This window comes from Papaver somniferum, chromosome 2 (genome assembly GCF_003573695.1).
Source record: "Papaver somniferum cultivar HN1 chromosome 2, ASM357369v1, whole genome shotgun sequence".
NCBI lineage: Eukaryota > Viridiplantae > Streptophyta > Magnoliopsida > Ranunculales > Papaveraceae > Papaver > Papaver somniferum.
The window spans coordinates 107,849,376-107,866,136 of record NC_039359.1 but is presented as its reverse complement, the minus strand read 5'-3'; the positions used below and the strand labels follow the sequence as shown (position 1 = coordinate 107,866,136).

Genomic DNA, 16,761 nt, shown 5'->3' with positions numbered 1-16,761 from the left:
AAGCACAAGTTCAAAATAACTCTCCCCCATTTGATGTCATTCCCGAAGGAACAACAAGAGTGACCTTAATTTCGAAAGAAAATAAGGATTTTTATTGGACACAAAAAACCATGAGAATGATTTCCTATATCCAAAAACTCAATCAAATTAAACACAAAAAGTGATCAATTTAATTGATTATGCTTAACATAAGTAAACTTATGGAGTTACGACTAAGTTAACCATACGAAAATAACTAACTTAATCGTTCATATACTCAACACAAGAAAAACTTATGGAGTAATGCAGTATACACATAAAATATGGATCAGGGATGATCAATACTGCGGAATATACAAGGATTCATTCTATCTTCAATCACTATTTGCATAACGACAATCAATAGACATCATCCTTGTCCACAAAATATTTTAACCTATCTTCCATCAAAGATTTGACTATATAGGCTTAACTTTTGTATTTGTCAAAAGTCTATTCATCCTTTAATCAATACATGAATACCGATAACAAACGACTTTACTTTTGACAAAGTATGGGACAAACATAGTTCACAGACGTAAACACCAATATCCCATAACAAATTGCAATATACAAAATCATAAAGATTAATACCGCAAAACATCATCCTCTAAAAAGTTTTAGAATTTAAACAAATAAATCTAAAAACATGAAGATGAAAACGTTGGACATAGCTATGTGTAAACACAATAATTGGTTTTCCAAACTCTAGTAATCCTTTTCAAAAACAAGAATAAATTCTCATAAGAAGTTTCCTAGGCATCAAGACAAACTCGTAATGCACATATAAGATGATTTATCCTTAGAGAGTAGAATCAATCTTTTTCACCCGGATTTATACCAAGAATAGATATCAAAGGCGTATAAAAAGATTTTCAAAGAAGAACATACAAAGTTATTAACGACCATGCGCCATAGTTCACATAAAATGATTGTGAACATTCAAGAATTCCATAGTAATGCGTACTACTGCCCATTCTAGAACTTTCTTCTTTGTGATTCACTAGCAACATTCTTGTAAAATCTACAAATGAGCTTAGAAGAGTACTACTCCATGAATACAAGTGCCCAAGTCCAAGAGAAGTGGAACAAGTGCAACAAAACAGAGCAAAACACTCAAAAACAAGAGACATGACAAATACCAACCTTAACTCATCCAAATTCAATAATTATCACCTCAATTTTGAAGATAATTCAAAGAGGAAGAGGATGCAAAAATAATGAGGTCGTTCCGAGTTCGGTCGAAGAAGATACCGCCAAAACAAGTTTACCGAATATCAACGTCAAGTATGCACACGGGTTTGCAAACTAATTTATGTATCCTGAAGCAGTATGCAGATGGGGTTTGCGAACTTAAACCCCTGGAATTTGGTTTTAAATGATGTTATGCATACCTGGTAGGTGTATCATGAAGTCCAAACATCCCGAACTACTATTTTCAAACCTAAATGTTTAAGAACCTTAAACACATATCAAGTTAGCTAGAAAAGAACGATAAGAAAGGTACTTGAATCATTATAAGTTCTCTAAACAAATAAAAGCACAAATCTTGCTCAAGTTTATAGACATACCTTTTTAGATGAATCCAATTGAATTATACAGCCTTACCAAACATAATCTGTGCGCCACAATTTTCGTACTTCCTTCACCGTATACATAGCAGGGCATTCCTTGGTGAGGATGCACTTACAACACAATCAAGTTGTGTTGGGGTGAATAATGTCTTGTTCACCACAATTGACCTTTGAATTATCATGAAAGGGATCACTTTTAGAGCCTTTCACATCCAATTCCATTTTTCCAAAAAACTTGTTAAGTTCCAACATCATGGATACTGCCTTCTCCATGAATTTTCTGGAAGATCATTCCTTTCCACACTCAAAGGATCATTAGATTTCTTTGGTACCCACTTCTGAGTGTGTTTAGGAACAACCGGAACCTTCTTCCCATTACTCTCTTCAATATTTCTCGAAAGAGAATTGGATTGACTATTCTTTTGCAAGTTAGTCTTTCTCCAAGTGGGAGCATCAGATCTTATCTTCATATTTACGAAGTTATCCTTTTGATAACCATTACGATTGTGAAAAGGCTTCGTATAACATTTATAGGCAAATATAGGTTTATTACAGCAACGATTCCTTTGCTTAAAGGTTGGAAAGTTACAACCTATAATGTTAAGGGGATTAGCCTTAGCATATGATCTTGGTTTCACAACTTCTTGTGATGCCCAAACAAGAACATCATGAAGTTTCTTATTCCTTATACGAAAACGACATCTCCTTTCCAGGTGACCTTTATTTCCGCAATAGTGGAAAACATAAGGAATGTTCTTACCTGCTCTTTCGAACCTTAATTTCCGGTGAAGGTATTTAACTTTTGCCATCAGTGGAAACCTTTGTTGAGAAGAATCACTAGCCTTGACAAATTTTACCTCTTTGCTAATACTTGGAGCATCTATTCCCTTATAGCCCAATCCTCGTGTATCACGATGATTTTTACTTGCTCCTAGCATAGTGGTTAGTTTTCTTGAACTAGTGTTGAACTTTTTCAAGTCATCTTCCAACATCTTGATTTTATCAAGAGCAGCAGCTAAATCAGCCTCAGGGCGTTTTTCTCGAGCGAGACAAGCACTTTCTCTGTCATCAAAACTAATTTATTGAGAGTTAAACCTTGCTTCATATTCTGCAAGTTTATCTTCCAACAAAAAGTACTTTTGATAAAGATTATCACATTCAAGTGACTTCATACGTAGGTTTTCCTCAGAATCCTTGAGGATCGATAATTTAGAACGATTCGAAAAATAAACACATGCGTAACATCTTCTCAATTTCTTGTTTTCTCGACAGAGAGGAGTCAAAAGAGGTGAGACATGAGAAGTTGTAATCTTCTTCATCTTTCACGAATCCAAAAACTTAACATACTCTAAGACTTCCTCGTCAACATCTCTATCAATATTTGAATCACCTTCATCAGAAAGTTCATCCAACTGTTCTTCTAGGAGAGTTTCCCAATCAACAGTTTTTACATCAAGATAATGTTTAGATATTGACTTAGATGTGATAGTTCTCTCAGGTGAATCCAAGCTTTTAGAATCATCTCGTAATTTCTAAACTGGTACATTATTAGAGATAGACTCGTCCATAATCAGATCACTACAAACACATAATTATAAGGTCTTTAACGTGTTTTCCTGCTCTGATACCAATTGAAAAAGTGGGGGTACAACAACCACACCCAATATTTCTCTTAGCAATCTGTATGGACAAACTCCAACATACTTTCTAGAGAATCAACTAGACAGTCAGACTCAATCTAGATAAAAGTATATTAAAGAGGTTATATCTCAATCTCTCGATTTGATATATACTCAAGCAAATAGAAATCGGCGAATCTTTATCAAACATTAGAGAGATAACTTGGATGGTACCAAAGACCAATATCCAAGTGTCAATCAATTTAAATCAACAACCAAAAGGTCGGATATTCTAATTGATTGAACTTCAACGCACAACCTGTATTATTTCAATTATAAAGATAAACAATATAATGCGTAATAGAAATAACACAGACACCAGAAATTTTGTTAAAGAGGAAACCAAAAATGCAGAAAAACCACGGGACCTAGTCCAGGTTGAACACACACTGTATTAAGCCTCTACAGACACTAGCCTACTCCAAGCTAACTTCGGACTGGACTGTAGTTGAACCCCAATCAGTATCCCACTGATCCAAGGTACAGTTCTACTCCCTACGCCTCTGATCCCAGCAGGATACTTCGCACTTGATTCCCTTAGCTGATCTCACCCACAACTAAGAGTTGTTACGACCCAAAATCGCAGGCTTTGACAAAAAACAAATCTGTCTCACAGAGACAAGTCTATCAAAGGATCAATCTGTCTCCCACAGATAAACCCTAAAAGGTTTTGTTCCGTCTTTTGATAATAATCAAGGTGAACAGGAACCAATTAATAATCCGGTCTTATATTCCCGAAGAACAACCTAGAGTTATCAATCACCTCACAACAATATTAATCGCATGGTAGCGAAACAATATGTTGCGGAATCACAAACAATGAGACGAAGATTTTTGTGATTACTTTTTATATCTTGCCTATCGGAGATATCAATCTCAATCCAATCAATATGATTGTACTCGTACGATAGAAGATGCAAGATCAGATCACACAACTACGCTAAAAGTAGTATCTGTATGGCTTCACAATCCCAATGAAGTCTTTAGGTCATTAACCTGGTTTTAGAAGAAGAAAACTAAAGTTTAAAGGAGAATCGACTATAGCATGCAAACTAGTATCACACGTAAGGTGTGGGATTAGTTTTGCACAATACTAGATGTCCCCTTATATAGTATTTCAAATCAGGGTTTCGCCTTGGTCACAAAGCAAACAATATCCACCGTTAGATGAAAACCTGATTTAGATTCAAGCTAATATTTCTCAACCGTTAGATCGAAAACTTAGCTTGTTATACACAAATGAAATGCACGCTTCTAGGTTTGTTAACCGTACCCAAACGTGTACATTGTTGGTTCAACAATAGTTAACCAAAAGGTTAGCCATATGATCATTTTATACCAACCATATTCTTCTTCACCATAACTAGTTCAAATGACTCAAATGAACTAGCTAGAGAGTTGTTCAATTGCAAGGAAATCTTATGTACTACACAATACACAATTGAAGCAAAAATGATTTGATTCACTCGAATCGTTTCATGAACTTTATAGCCACGGTTTGAAAATTGCATTTCTTAGTATTTATAAGTTTAAGTTCAGAAATCATCTTCAGATATATAACCTTCTTAAGTTCGCACACTAGGTTCGCCGACTTAAGAAACCGGGCAGAGTTTACAAACTCCAGCAGAAAATCTCGGCAAAGACTTTCCGACGGTTCGCGGACTGGGTTCGCGGACTGGTACTCACGCAACAAGTTTGTCAACTCCATCAGAATTTCTCGGGGTGAGAAGTTCGGCAGTTCGCGGACTGAGTTCGCGGACTTGGAAACAAATCCTTCTTCCGGTTTCTCTTGATCAACAAAGTTCGCAAACTTTGGTTCAAGGGATAGGACTTATGCACATATGTGTTTCCATAACAATACTTATGTCCATCATTGGTTATGTAATCTAAACTCTCATTCCAACCATTGAAACATTCTTAGAGGACGTTATATAGTTGTTACGCCATTTCTCGTCAAAGCAATTTTCAAAGTGATTGAAACATATCATGACTTTCGTCACTAGGTAAAGATAAACGTGATCGAAGCGAAACGCTTACCAACACATATTTCGAGATATAGATAGGCGAGGTATACTCGGCTCGAAATACCAAATGTGTATAATCTAAGTCTATATATAGCATACGACTTTTTGTATCAAGAAGTAGGAGATAGAGTAGATAGACTTTTGAGTGACAGATAAGTTCAAGTCTTCACATACATTTTTGTCGAGAAGTTCCACCGGTTCCTTGAGTAGTTCTTCTTCTTGTATGATGAATCGCCATGAAGTCCTTGATCTCAACTACACTTTTTATCCTAGTTCGAGACTTAGCTATAGTAGACTAGAAATCAAGACTTATAGTTTTGATCACTAACATTGACAAACATGCTTGAAATAGCAACGCATGCGAGTTCGACCGAGAAATGCTCTAACACGGTGGGTAGTGATTATAGGTAAGCTAAGGTATCTTGTGCCGAGATCAGGGTCGCAGCTGCGTATTAAACATTTTATGTGACCCGGTGGGCAGTGTCCATTGTATGTTTGTCCCATATGTATGTTTACAAAGAAATTTGTGTGGTAATGATAGTTTGTGTATTACTGAGCTTATTGTATGATATTGTTTCGCATTCGAGATGGTTAACTTCTTGTGATACTTGTAAGCTGTTTATAATCCATAGTTGAACTCATAGTTTAAGAGTTAACTTGCATTTTTCCAAGGCTCTGACCTTGTGTTGAATTTTTTCACTTTCAGATGACGGCTGAATAAGTGATTTAGTCGGGAATTTTCTCGAGTAGTTGCTGCAGCCACTTTGAAGAAGTAGGATTTCTTCCTCGCAGCCGTTTTATTAGCATTTCTTTACCTTATTTCCTTGTAATAAGGTTTTCACAGAGAGATACCGGTACTTGGTACCGATCTGAGATTTTATTTTCAGTATTAATTGAAACATTCTTTCTTTTCCAAGAATTAGATTGATTTGTGGGATACATTTGAATTCAGTACCCGATTAAATAAAAGTGACAGTTTTGTTTTTCAACATTATGCTTGTCTATACTCGTTTTGATGTCTTTGTGGATTGTATATCCATATAGTGAAGCTATGGATTGGCTATAGTAGGACCGGCCAGACTATTATTGTGAATCCAGGGTTATCACAGCTCGAAATACCAAATGTGTATAATCCAAGTCTATATATATAGCATACAAATTCTTGTCTCAAAGAGTAAGAAATAGAGTAGATAGACTTTTGAGTGACAGATAAGTTCAAGTCTTCACATACCTTTTTGTCGAGAAATTCCACCGGTTACTTGAGTAGTTCTTCTACTTGTATGATGAATCTCCATGAATTCCTTGAGCTCAAATACACTTTTTATCCTAGTCCGAGACGTAGCTATAATAGACTAGAAATCAAGACTTATAGTTTTGATCACTAACATTGACAAACATGCTTGAGATAGCAACGCATGCCAGTTCGACCGATCAATGCTCTAACACCAGAGATTGTTTTCACTTTCTCTTGACTTTCATCCTAGAGATCCACCTAATCTATGAACCTTCTCACTCAACCATTGAGTTCTCCCCGGACACGCCAAACTTAAACACACTGCAATACCACAACAACTACCATCGGTATGTACTTCAACACACTGAGACGCCATTCATCATGAGCAATTAATAGGACACTAACTAATAAAGTATTTATAATGGTAAGTTGAAAAAACCACGGCCGTAGATTTATCCCTCGTAGACAAATCTCGACTGCTCTTTATCTAGCCTAACTTAGCCAAGCTTTGTTTTGTATTCTAGATTTGTTAATGAGTATGAAATCATACTTAACCGATTTTAGAACAACTTAGTTTGCAAACAGGTACGCAACTTAAGTTCCGGACATTGGTCATGTATAACAGTTCGCAAAGGGGTACGCATACGGTTGTTCCGGACCGAACTCAGGTGAAACCGTTCACAAACGGGCATGCAAACTTGGTTCCCGGACTTTGACAGTTAAAACCGTCCGTATATTGGTATGCATACTTGGTTCCCGGACGTAAATCACACTACAACAGTTTGTATACTGGTATGCATACTGTGTTATATCCAGACAGTGGTTAATTGTTCTAAACTCCACCTTCAATCATTAAAACATCCTTAGAAGACGACATTAGCTGTCTAACACAAATTATTAGCTTATAAGTAATTTTCAAATGATCGAATGATCAATACGAAATATTTTGAGTCTACATCAAATGACTGTCTCACACAAATCATATAAGATGTTTCAAGGCGATTTTCACATGATCATCTTTTGACTTATTGTTTAGTTTCCAACAAATAAATCGTTCCCAACTAAACTCGTTAAGAATAATGATGAATGTAGTTAAAAAAAAAAGCTTTCCAACACATATTTCGAGAAATATATAAGCGAGTTAAACTCAACACGAAATACCAAATGTGTATAATGTAAAGTATATATAGTTATATGACTTAGACTCAATAGAAGATAAAATATAATAGACTTCTGAGTGATAGAAAACTTTTAGTCTCCATATACCTTTAGTTGATGAAGTTCCTCCAAGCTTTCCTTAGTAGACATTCGTCTTCAATTGATGAACGCCGTGAAGTCTAAAGATCAACTACACTTTCTATCCTAGTCCGAGACATAGTTATAAGTAGACTAGAAATCAAGAATTATTGTTTTTATCACCTAAACTTGACAAACAAGCTTGAGATAGCAATGCTTGAAAGTCCGACCGATCAGTGCTCTAACAAGTTCGATATATACCCACTAAATATAGACTTAGCTTTTCTCGAACTTTCAAACACACTATAGACAATGTTTTACTTAGTCCCTTGGATATATCTACTTAGATTCAACTAATGATTTTTCCTATTTGTGTTTTGTGTAATTATATTCCCAAGGGTACTGCAGAAGGTCGATCTGGTATGTGTAAGAAACTTTTGATTCTATTAATCGACCCTTAACAAAGTGGAGGGATACTGATGGTTGTGTTTCTTTGATTTTGGATCTGTTGTCTGATAATGATATTTTTTCTTCCAAATGTAAGGTTTTGTCTAAGAATAATAATCCAGATGATATCAGTTTAAAGCTTTGCATACGAAAGCTTAATCAACGTTTTTATACTGCAACCATTCGTGTTCTTACATATAATGGTGTTGATCCTTTTAGTGACGCCACTTTGTCCGACTTACAGCTCAAGCATCCTTAGTCATCACCGCCAGTTTTGCCTATTACTACTTTTGAAATAGATGCTGCTTCATCTAGTACTAGTTTTTAGCAGAATTAAAAGTTTCTCTAAAGGTACAGCATGCGATAGGGATGGTCTTCATGCTCAAAATTTGCTTGACGCTCTCAGTGGTCCGGCATCCGCTGTGGAAGATGAGATTCTTTTGTCAATTACGACTATTGTAAATCTTCTTTTAGTCGGTAAGTGCCCTCCACAACTTGGTAATTTATTGCTAGTGCACTGCTTTCCCTTTTAATCAAAACTGGAGGGGGTATTAGACATATTGCAATAGGTATTATCTGGAAAATGTGAATTTCTAAGGTTGCTACATCACTTGTAAGTAAGGATATGTCTAGGTATTTAAGTGATTTCCAGTTTGGTGTTGGAGTATCATATAGAGGAGATGTTATTTTGCAATCAGTGAATCGTATTTTGGAGGGAAAACGTTGTATGAACTCTTTGTCGATGCTTTTAGTAAATTCCAGTAATCCTTTTAACCTTGTGGATAGGCCTTCTATGTTAAGAGAAGTGATACTTAGGTTGTCCAAGTATATATAAATGGGTTGAATTCTGTTATGTTTTTTCTATCAATCTTTATTATGGTGGTTCTACTCTTTCTTATGCACAAGGTTTACAACAAGAGGCCCCTTTAGGGCCTTTACTTTTCTCACTGACTTTGTATCCTCTTGTTTTAAAAATCTCGCAACAACGTAAACTTGATCTGCAGGCATGGTACTTAGATGATGGTAACAATTTTGGTGATACCATGTAGGTTTCTAAAGTTTTTCATATCATTAAGATGAGGGTGCATCTGTTGGGATTCATCTTAATATGCGGAAACCTGAATTGTTTTGGCTATCTATGGGTACTAGGAGTTTGCAAGTAAGTATTTTTCCTGCTGATATAGGTAGATCCTCTATATGTGTTAAACTAATTGGTGGTCCTGTGAGTTTGAATGATGAATTTTGTATTCAATTGGTTCTTGACAGAGTTCAGAATGCCATACAGTTGATGGCACCATTTCGCAGTCTTGAAGACCCTCAAAGTTAATTTCTTCTTCTTCGCAACTGTACAGGTGTTTCTAAACTCTATTTTACTATGCGTACTACTGCGTCAAAGTTAATTTCTTCTTCTTCGCAACTGTACAGGTGTTTCTAAACTCTATTTTACTATGCGTACTACTGCGTCTAAATATGTGAAAGAAGCACAGGTTGTATTTGATAATCATCTTTAAAAATATGAGGGAACTAGTGACTGGTGATTGACCAGTTTTTGGCATATTACAGCTGAGATTAGTATCTCTACCCATCAGAGATGGTGGTCTTGGTGTTTATTCTATGTTTGATACCATGCAGTACTGTTTTTTGGCTTCTTACTCTTAGTCCTTACACATATAGGGATTATTTTACACAGTGTTTCATCAGCCTCTACATCTTTAAGCATTTCAGTTAAGGGTCCAGTTTATCGACAGGCTTTTGTCCATTTTATGCAAGTGTGTGGTATTGACTCTTCACAAATTAGCAATCTCATAACTTCCCCAGTTCATGTGTACTCACTAGCAGTTCACTATTTTGTTGGTGTGATGAAAGACATGTCTTTCCTTTTCAATATGTCAAGGAGGGACTCGGTGATTTGGCAATGTAATAAAACCAAGCATGCTCAAGATTACTTACTTTCAATTCTTGTTGATGGGCTTGGACAAAAGATGGGGCCACGTTAATTTTTGTGATGTTTTTTGTTATACACTTGGCATTCCACTCTTCGTAGAAAATAGTGTTTGTATGTGTTGTAACAGGGATATGGATGTATATGGTTACCATACGTTGCATTGTGCTAATGAAGTTGGACTCAAGTTTCGACATGATCTTGTTCGTGACACCTTTGCAGATATTTTTATAGGGCAGGTGTGCACACTAAAGTTGAAGCGTCTTTGATTTTCTTATCTCGTGATGGTGGTGATTCCATGCTAGTGGACATTCTTGTCTACAGTTGGGAAGAGGGCCGAGATACTTGTTTAGATGTGACGGGGGTTTCTCCTTTCGCTTGGGGTGGTGTAGACGCTTTTACACTGGGTCTTGCCTTGATGTTTGTAGAGCCAATGGGTATAGTATTAGTACCTTAGCTTTTACTACTCTAGATGAGCTTGGTATTGAAACTATTGAGTTTTTGTCACGGTTGAAAAATTACATAGTTAGACATGATGCTAATATAGTCTTTGTTAAGGTTGAAAAATTACATAGTTAGACATGATGCTAATATAGTTTTTGTTAAGGTTGAAAAATTATATAGCTAGACATGATGCTAATATTAAAGTTCACAATTTTCTTTAGATTAGGTTTAGCTATCCAAAAAAAGTTGGAGCGCAACTTGTTGTTTTCGATACCAACAAGTTTCTTGTAAAAACTTCACTTTTCTTTCAGTAGTATAGAATTAGAAGGTGTTTCTAGTATATGAAAATGGAAAAAATAGAGAATCCAACCTTCACCGGTGGGAGTCGATCCCTCATCTCTATCCCATTTGCCCGTGGTCCATAGCGGTTGACGAAGCATCCGTCAAAAAGGACCTGCCGTCACGAGCATGGATAAGTAACTGCAGTCATGTTGTGGACCTTGTGGTTAAGATGGGAAATTAGGCGGTCTCTGCAGTCTACACTGCGTAGTCTGTTGAGTTGTTCCGTATGAAACTGCTTCACTTATCCTTCTCTCTTTCTTTCTCTGTCTCTAGAACTCATGGAGTGTCTGCAATCCCTTCCAACCTCTCTTGGAATTTCCCGTATTACGTTATACTTCAACACTCGAAGAATACAGAGACTCGCTAACCCTAATAATCCATTTCGTAAAACAACACCAATTCATTCCCCACTCTTCTCCAACTTCGTTTTCCCAATAACTTCATCAAAGCCATCTAGGTTTTCTTCTTCTTCTCCCATCACGGGTAAGCAATTTTCTTCAACCTTCACTAATCTATTGGGTTTTCATTTCGATTTCCTTGAAAGTTCTTGATTAACATTTGATGTTTTTTTCGTGTTCAGTAAAGTTTGCAGTGCCTGAGAACCAATCGAGTGTGGGAGTTTCTGAAACGGATGAATGGGCAATGCAAGGTAATTACTAATACAAAAATCGTCTGCCGTTTGGTTGTAAAGTTAAAATGCTGTGTAGATTCCTGTGCTGTCGTGGTAATTGAGCTATTTTAGTGATAATGATGGTGAATTTAAGAAAGATAACAAAACTAAAGGTTGCAGAATCAGTGCACATTCGTGCTGGCTTTTACTAAACAAGAAAATTTTAGTGCTCAGTTAAATGAGTTTTTGGTCTAAATGGACATTTTCTGTGTGTACTCAATCTAGAATAGAGATGCACTGGGGCTTTTAATCAGCTTTAGATGGTTTAAAGTTAAGGTATTCTTCCATTTGCTTTCCTTCCTCTAGGATGAATCAGCTAACACTGTTGGAGTTGTTGAATCCTTAAATTTCGTATAATATGCTAAGTTATGCATCAATTTTATTTGACTGTCTTCGGCATTGATTTCAGATTTTTACACCTTTAGAAAGGATGTTGAGATGACGATGGAACGGGTTACAGAAATTAAGCGCTCCTCTGGTTTGGAGAAACTACAAGAAGATCTTACGGCTCTTGAAAATAAGGCAGCTGATAGCACTTTATGGGATAATCAGGCTAAAGCTCAGGAAACTCTTCTGGCACTTACTGAAGTCAAAGACAAAATTAAAATGCTCACTGACTTCAAATCCCAGGTACGTGCTTCTCTGCTTCCTGTGACCATTTCGCAATCTAGGTTGCAGGATTATTAATTGATATTGAAACATTGTAATGCTATAAACCTTTGATACACATTTTTTCCCCTTACCAGGTTGAAGATGCAGATATGATTGTAAAACTAACTGAGGAAATGGATTCTGTTGATACTGAACTTGTTGAAGAAGCCAAAAATACAATTCGAAATTTGAACAAGGCATTAGATAGTTTTGAACTTACGCAGTTACTCTCCGGACCCTATGATAAAGAAGGGGCAGTTATTAGTATCACTGCCGGTGCTGGGGGTACAGATGCACAGGTAATTGGACGTCTTTCCGTACTTTCAAAGTATTTTTATTTATGTTTCATGGTTATGTAACACTCTTTGAATTATCTCCAGTGCAGGATTGGGCTGACATGCTTCTTAGGATGTACATAAGATGGGGAGAGAAGCAGCGTTACAAGACGAGAGTAACTGAGAAATCCATGGGTGAGGAAGCTGGAATAAAATCAGCAACGCTTGAACTTGAAGGTAGTTATGCTTATGGGTATCTCTCAGGAGAGAAAGGTACACATCGTATTGTTCGGCAATCTCCATTCAATTCCAAAGGTCTTCGTCAGGTAATACCTCTCATTATATGGTCCTCTCTTAGCTTTGTCATATAAGTATGTACAATGTAAGGCACCTTGTTTTTCATTCTCTACCTATTGCTTAAAATACGTGACTAATTTGCTGACATGGGAGGAATATGATCCATGGACTTCGTTTGGAAGTAGCTTTCCAAAGATATCTTGTTGAATGCTGCTAGCTAGAAGGATAATTGAATATGAAAACTGTAAAAAGAGTTGAAGAAAAAGGATCTCGTATTTATCACTTGCCTAGTTGGGGTTAGCACCTTGAATCTCTTCTAATGTTCTTTTGTAGACGAGCTTTTCTGGAGTGGAAATTATGCCTCTTCTTCCAGAAGATTCTGCCAGTGTCGAGATACCTGAAGAAGATCTTGAAATAAGCTTCTCAAGAGCAGGCGGAAAAGGAGGTCAAAATGTGAACAAGATTGAAAGTGCAGTTCGAATGGTTCATATCCCTACTGGTGTTGCCGTTCGTTGTACAGGTATGGTCTCGACGAGATTTGAACTTTAAGTTGGTGACAGCTTGCAAATAAGCCAGGTTATGATCGTGTATAGATCAATCACGATTTTAAGGACCATGTCGTTCTTAGTAAGATTTTTTTTTAAAACACTCTATTCCTCACGGTTCAGCTTGAAACATGTCGATTGATGTTTAATTCCTCGTAATGCAGAGGAAAGATCTCAGCTGCAAAACAAGGCAAAGGCTCTTAGTCGGTTGAAAGCCAAACTGCTTATCATTGCTTTGGAACAACGGGCATCAGAAATCAAGGAAATTCGAGGAGATGCAGTGAAAGCCGAGTGGGGTCAGCAGATCCGTAATTATGTGTTTCATCCTTACAAGCTTGTGAAAGATGTCAGAACAGGACTTGAGACATCAGATATTGCTTCCGTTATGGATGGTGAATTGGAGCCTTTTATCAAAGCTTACCTCAAATTTAAGTACAGCAACAATCAGTGAGCTTCAATGCTACATCATACATGCACAAATCATACTCACTCTTTACAAATCCGTGATTTGTCTTTGACAAGTGTATATTCAGTAGATTCAACACATGTGATCCATCCATCGATTTTATGGAACAAATTTTGTAGTCAATTGTTGTTGATATTAATCTTTATATCCAAAACATGCTGATGAACATATCCAGGGTTGCCAAACTAGTGGGGGCGTCAACTTTCAAGTCAGTCTGCTGCCTTTCTAGTTGCACATTATAAAATGAATCTTTAATTCTGACGCCGCACATGACCGGGGAATTTAACTCACAAAATGAACATCTCTATGATTAAATGGGGCAAGTCCAAAATTTATGTCACAAAATGAACACATCTATGATTAAGTGGGTCAGGTGCAAGTAAGTGCAGGAAATAGAATACTGCTACCTTGGGTGGAAATGCTCAGGCCTTGTATAGGAACCTTACATATGACCCTAGTGTAGAAATTAGTACACAAATCCCTTTTTTCTATTACAAAAATTTGGACCTTCAGCAATAGCGCCAAACAGACAATGTTTTGCCAGCATAAACCCTACACCGGGGAAGTTCATACAGTAATATTTGTTGTGTAACCTCATTGCGGCAAAACTTCAGCCTCTGAGAGGCTTGATCTTGTCTGGTCACTATTTTCTTTTTCAGTATCAGGCAAAACTTCAACCTCTGATGGGCTTGAACTGGTCTGATCACTTTTTTCTTTTTCAAAATCCAGCATAGCATTGAAACCAAATTCTTTTCCTGGAGTGAAAGCCTTTTTTAGCTCTGCTGCTGATTGTATTGTCTTGAACGTGTTGTTCACAGTCAAATTTTCCTGCTTTCAGTAGGAAAGAAAAAGTGATTACTTTTTGTATAATGCTGGTGAAGTTATATAAAGATAAATTCAAGCATTAAGTTTGATAACTTGCCGTCTTTACAAATTCGGTCATGGTCGCACTGACAATTTCTTGTATAGTGAACTTGGTCACACGATCTTCACCAAGAGCCCGTAATATAAAGCTCTTTGGAATCTGCAAATGCTTCCAATCAACCATACAGTAGAAGGAAATCGGCTTTAAAATAAAAGACCAGAGTGAAAGACACTTACATTGGATGTCTTTCCTGAATGATCCCCATTGCAATACAAAAGAAAAGTATCAGATTTTGAAAATAAATTCAGTCATCTAATGTGACAAAAAAAAACTAATCTGGAAGGAGAGAGGACTTATAATACAGTCCTTGGCACTATTAACATGTTACCTCCTTTCATTTTGCGGAACCCAGGAACAGGTGGTGCTGATTTAGCCAGATTTGCTATAACCACGTCATGTATTTTTAGTGTTTCTAATCCAGTTAACTCCACTCTAACCTAAGCAATGGCAATCAGGGAAAACATTAGATTAAGACATAGCACCTTACTGTTAAAGTAATCGCACTAACAGAAAATATTCTGGTAAGCACTTCCAAGCCACAAATTTGACCAGGTGGGGATTTACTCACTTGGACATTATAGTGTCTTAACAGAAAATAAGGTAGTTAGGAGACATAGTGGAAACTCACTTGGATCTTATCATCATCTCGTGACTCAATGACTACCTTTGCTTGTTTTAAATGACGAACAATGTCTTGATCAGCAGTAGTTGACGACGCGACACCTGAAAAGAGAAAAGAAAAGAGGTAGCTGGTAAGGCTGATACATGAAAAAAAAACTTCTGCGCATCATACTATTTTCATACAAATGTGGAAGAACTTATAAGTTCTAGTGCTGTGAGTTAGACCTAAGTTCACCTGAATCAACTGCATATGTGATCTGGGATGATCGACTTTGACTTTCCCGGCTTGAGAATAATAACCTTATGAAGTAAAAAAGGAAAAAATACTTAAACTACATTTCATTTGAGTCACAAACTGCTAGCTATAACTTAGAATATAACCAGCTACATAACCAATCAAGATTCAGAATAAGCATTATACAATAGACATCCACATTAAAGAAACAACACAAAATGACCAGCATAATACATGAGAAGTGTTGGCATAATTCAGCTAATCGGTCTTAGGAACATATTGTAAAATTGTGGAAGAATATAAGTAAATCCCCCGAATAGTATCAGACTATCAGCCAGCCTACATGGTCGTGGCTACTATAATCCGAAGTCAGATCAAAACAAACTGATCTCCTGTTATGATATCCAACCACAAAATATCCAAAGTCATTGATGACAACCACGATGTCACATCTCCCTACAATATTGTCACCTTTACGGCTTTACCCCACTATCAAATCCTTCATCTGTCTCCTACATCTCTCACTATCTCCACTCACATAACTAGAGCTGGTAATAATTTATGATTCAAACACCCTTCACCCCTTTTTGTATAGACTACTAGGCCCAACTATCATATAGTATAAGATTAAGGAGATAAAATACATTTGAGCACCAAAAAGAAAATTCTTCCTTGTAGGATTAATAAACGATACATTATGAAACAGAAATGACAATAGCTCAAAGATATGACATACCTAGGAAAATTATGATTTCTTGTGTAGTGGACACTGAAGCTTTTAGTGCTTCCACATATATGCATAGGATTGTTAAAGGTCCCTATAGAAACCTCCTGTAATTAATCAAACAAGCATAAAAGCATTCAATCACCCATAAAATTGCTAATAGTCGTTGTTGCATATGCAAAAGCATTCTGTGTAACTTGCCTAACTTTATCCACAACAAAAATACAAAATCCCAGAAATTACTGCGAGGAATTTAACTTACTCTAATACTTGGAAATGAAAGGGTTTTTGAAGGAACTGTAGACATTGATACACACGCCATTGATTTTCAGGAGATTTTGAAGAAAAATCGTGCAGAAAACCAGAGATTGAAGAGAGAGAGACTGAGAGAGGGGGAGAAGACAGAAGAGAT

At 36.6% G+C, this 16,761-nt stretch overlaps 2 protein-coding genes across 2 annotated transcripts; one reads left to right on the top strand and one right to left on the bottom strand.

Moving 5' to 3' along the window:
• Window positions 1-11,121: 11,121 nt before the first annotated feature.
• LOC113348733 (peptide chain release factor PrfB1, chloroplastic-like) lies at window positions 11,122-13,998 on the top strand. Its single transcript, XM_026592586.1, has 7 exons — window positions 11,122-11,423; window positions 11,521-11,589; window positions 12,020-12,240; window positions 12,357-12,560; window positions 12,647-12,862; window positions 13,167-13,353; window positions 13,543-13,998. The coding sequence occupies exons 1-7, from the start codon at window positions 11,219-11,221 to the stop codon at window positions 13,827-13,829; spliced, it is 1,389 nt and encodes a 462-aa protein (XP_026448371.1). The 5' UTR covers window positions 11,122-11,218; the 3' UTR covers window positions 13,830-13,998.
• A 220-nt stretch (window positions 13,999-14,218) lies between these two features.
• On the bottom strand, window positions 14,219-16,755 carry LOC113353791. Its single transcript, XM_026597287.1, has 8 exons — window positions 16,612-16,755; window positions 16,362-16,456; window positions 15,626-15,690; window positions 15,398-15,492; window positions 15,098-15,206; window positions 14,946-14,959; window positions 14,767-14,868; window positions 14,219-14,672 (listed from the first exon to the last, which is right to left on the bottom strand). Exons 1-8 carry the CDS (start codon window positions 16,669-16,671, stop codon window positions 14,439-14,441), a joined length of 774 nt encoding a protein of 257 aa, XP_026453072.1. The 5' UTR covers window positions 16,672-16,755; the 3' UTR covers window positions 14,219-14,438.
• Between the last annotated feature and the right edge of the window lie 6 nt (window positions 16,756-16,761).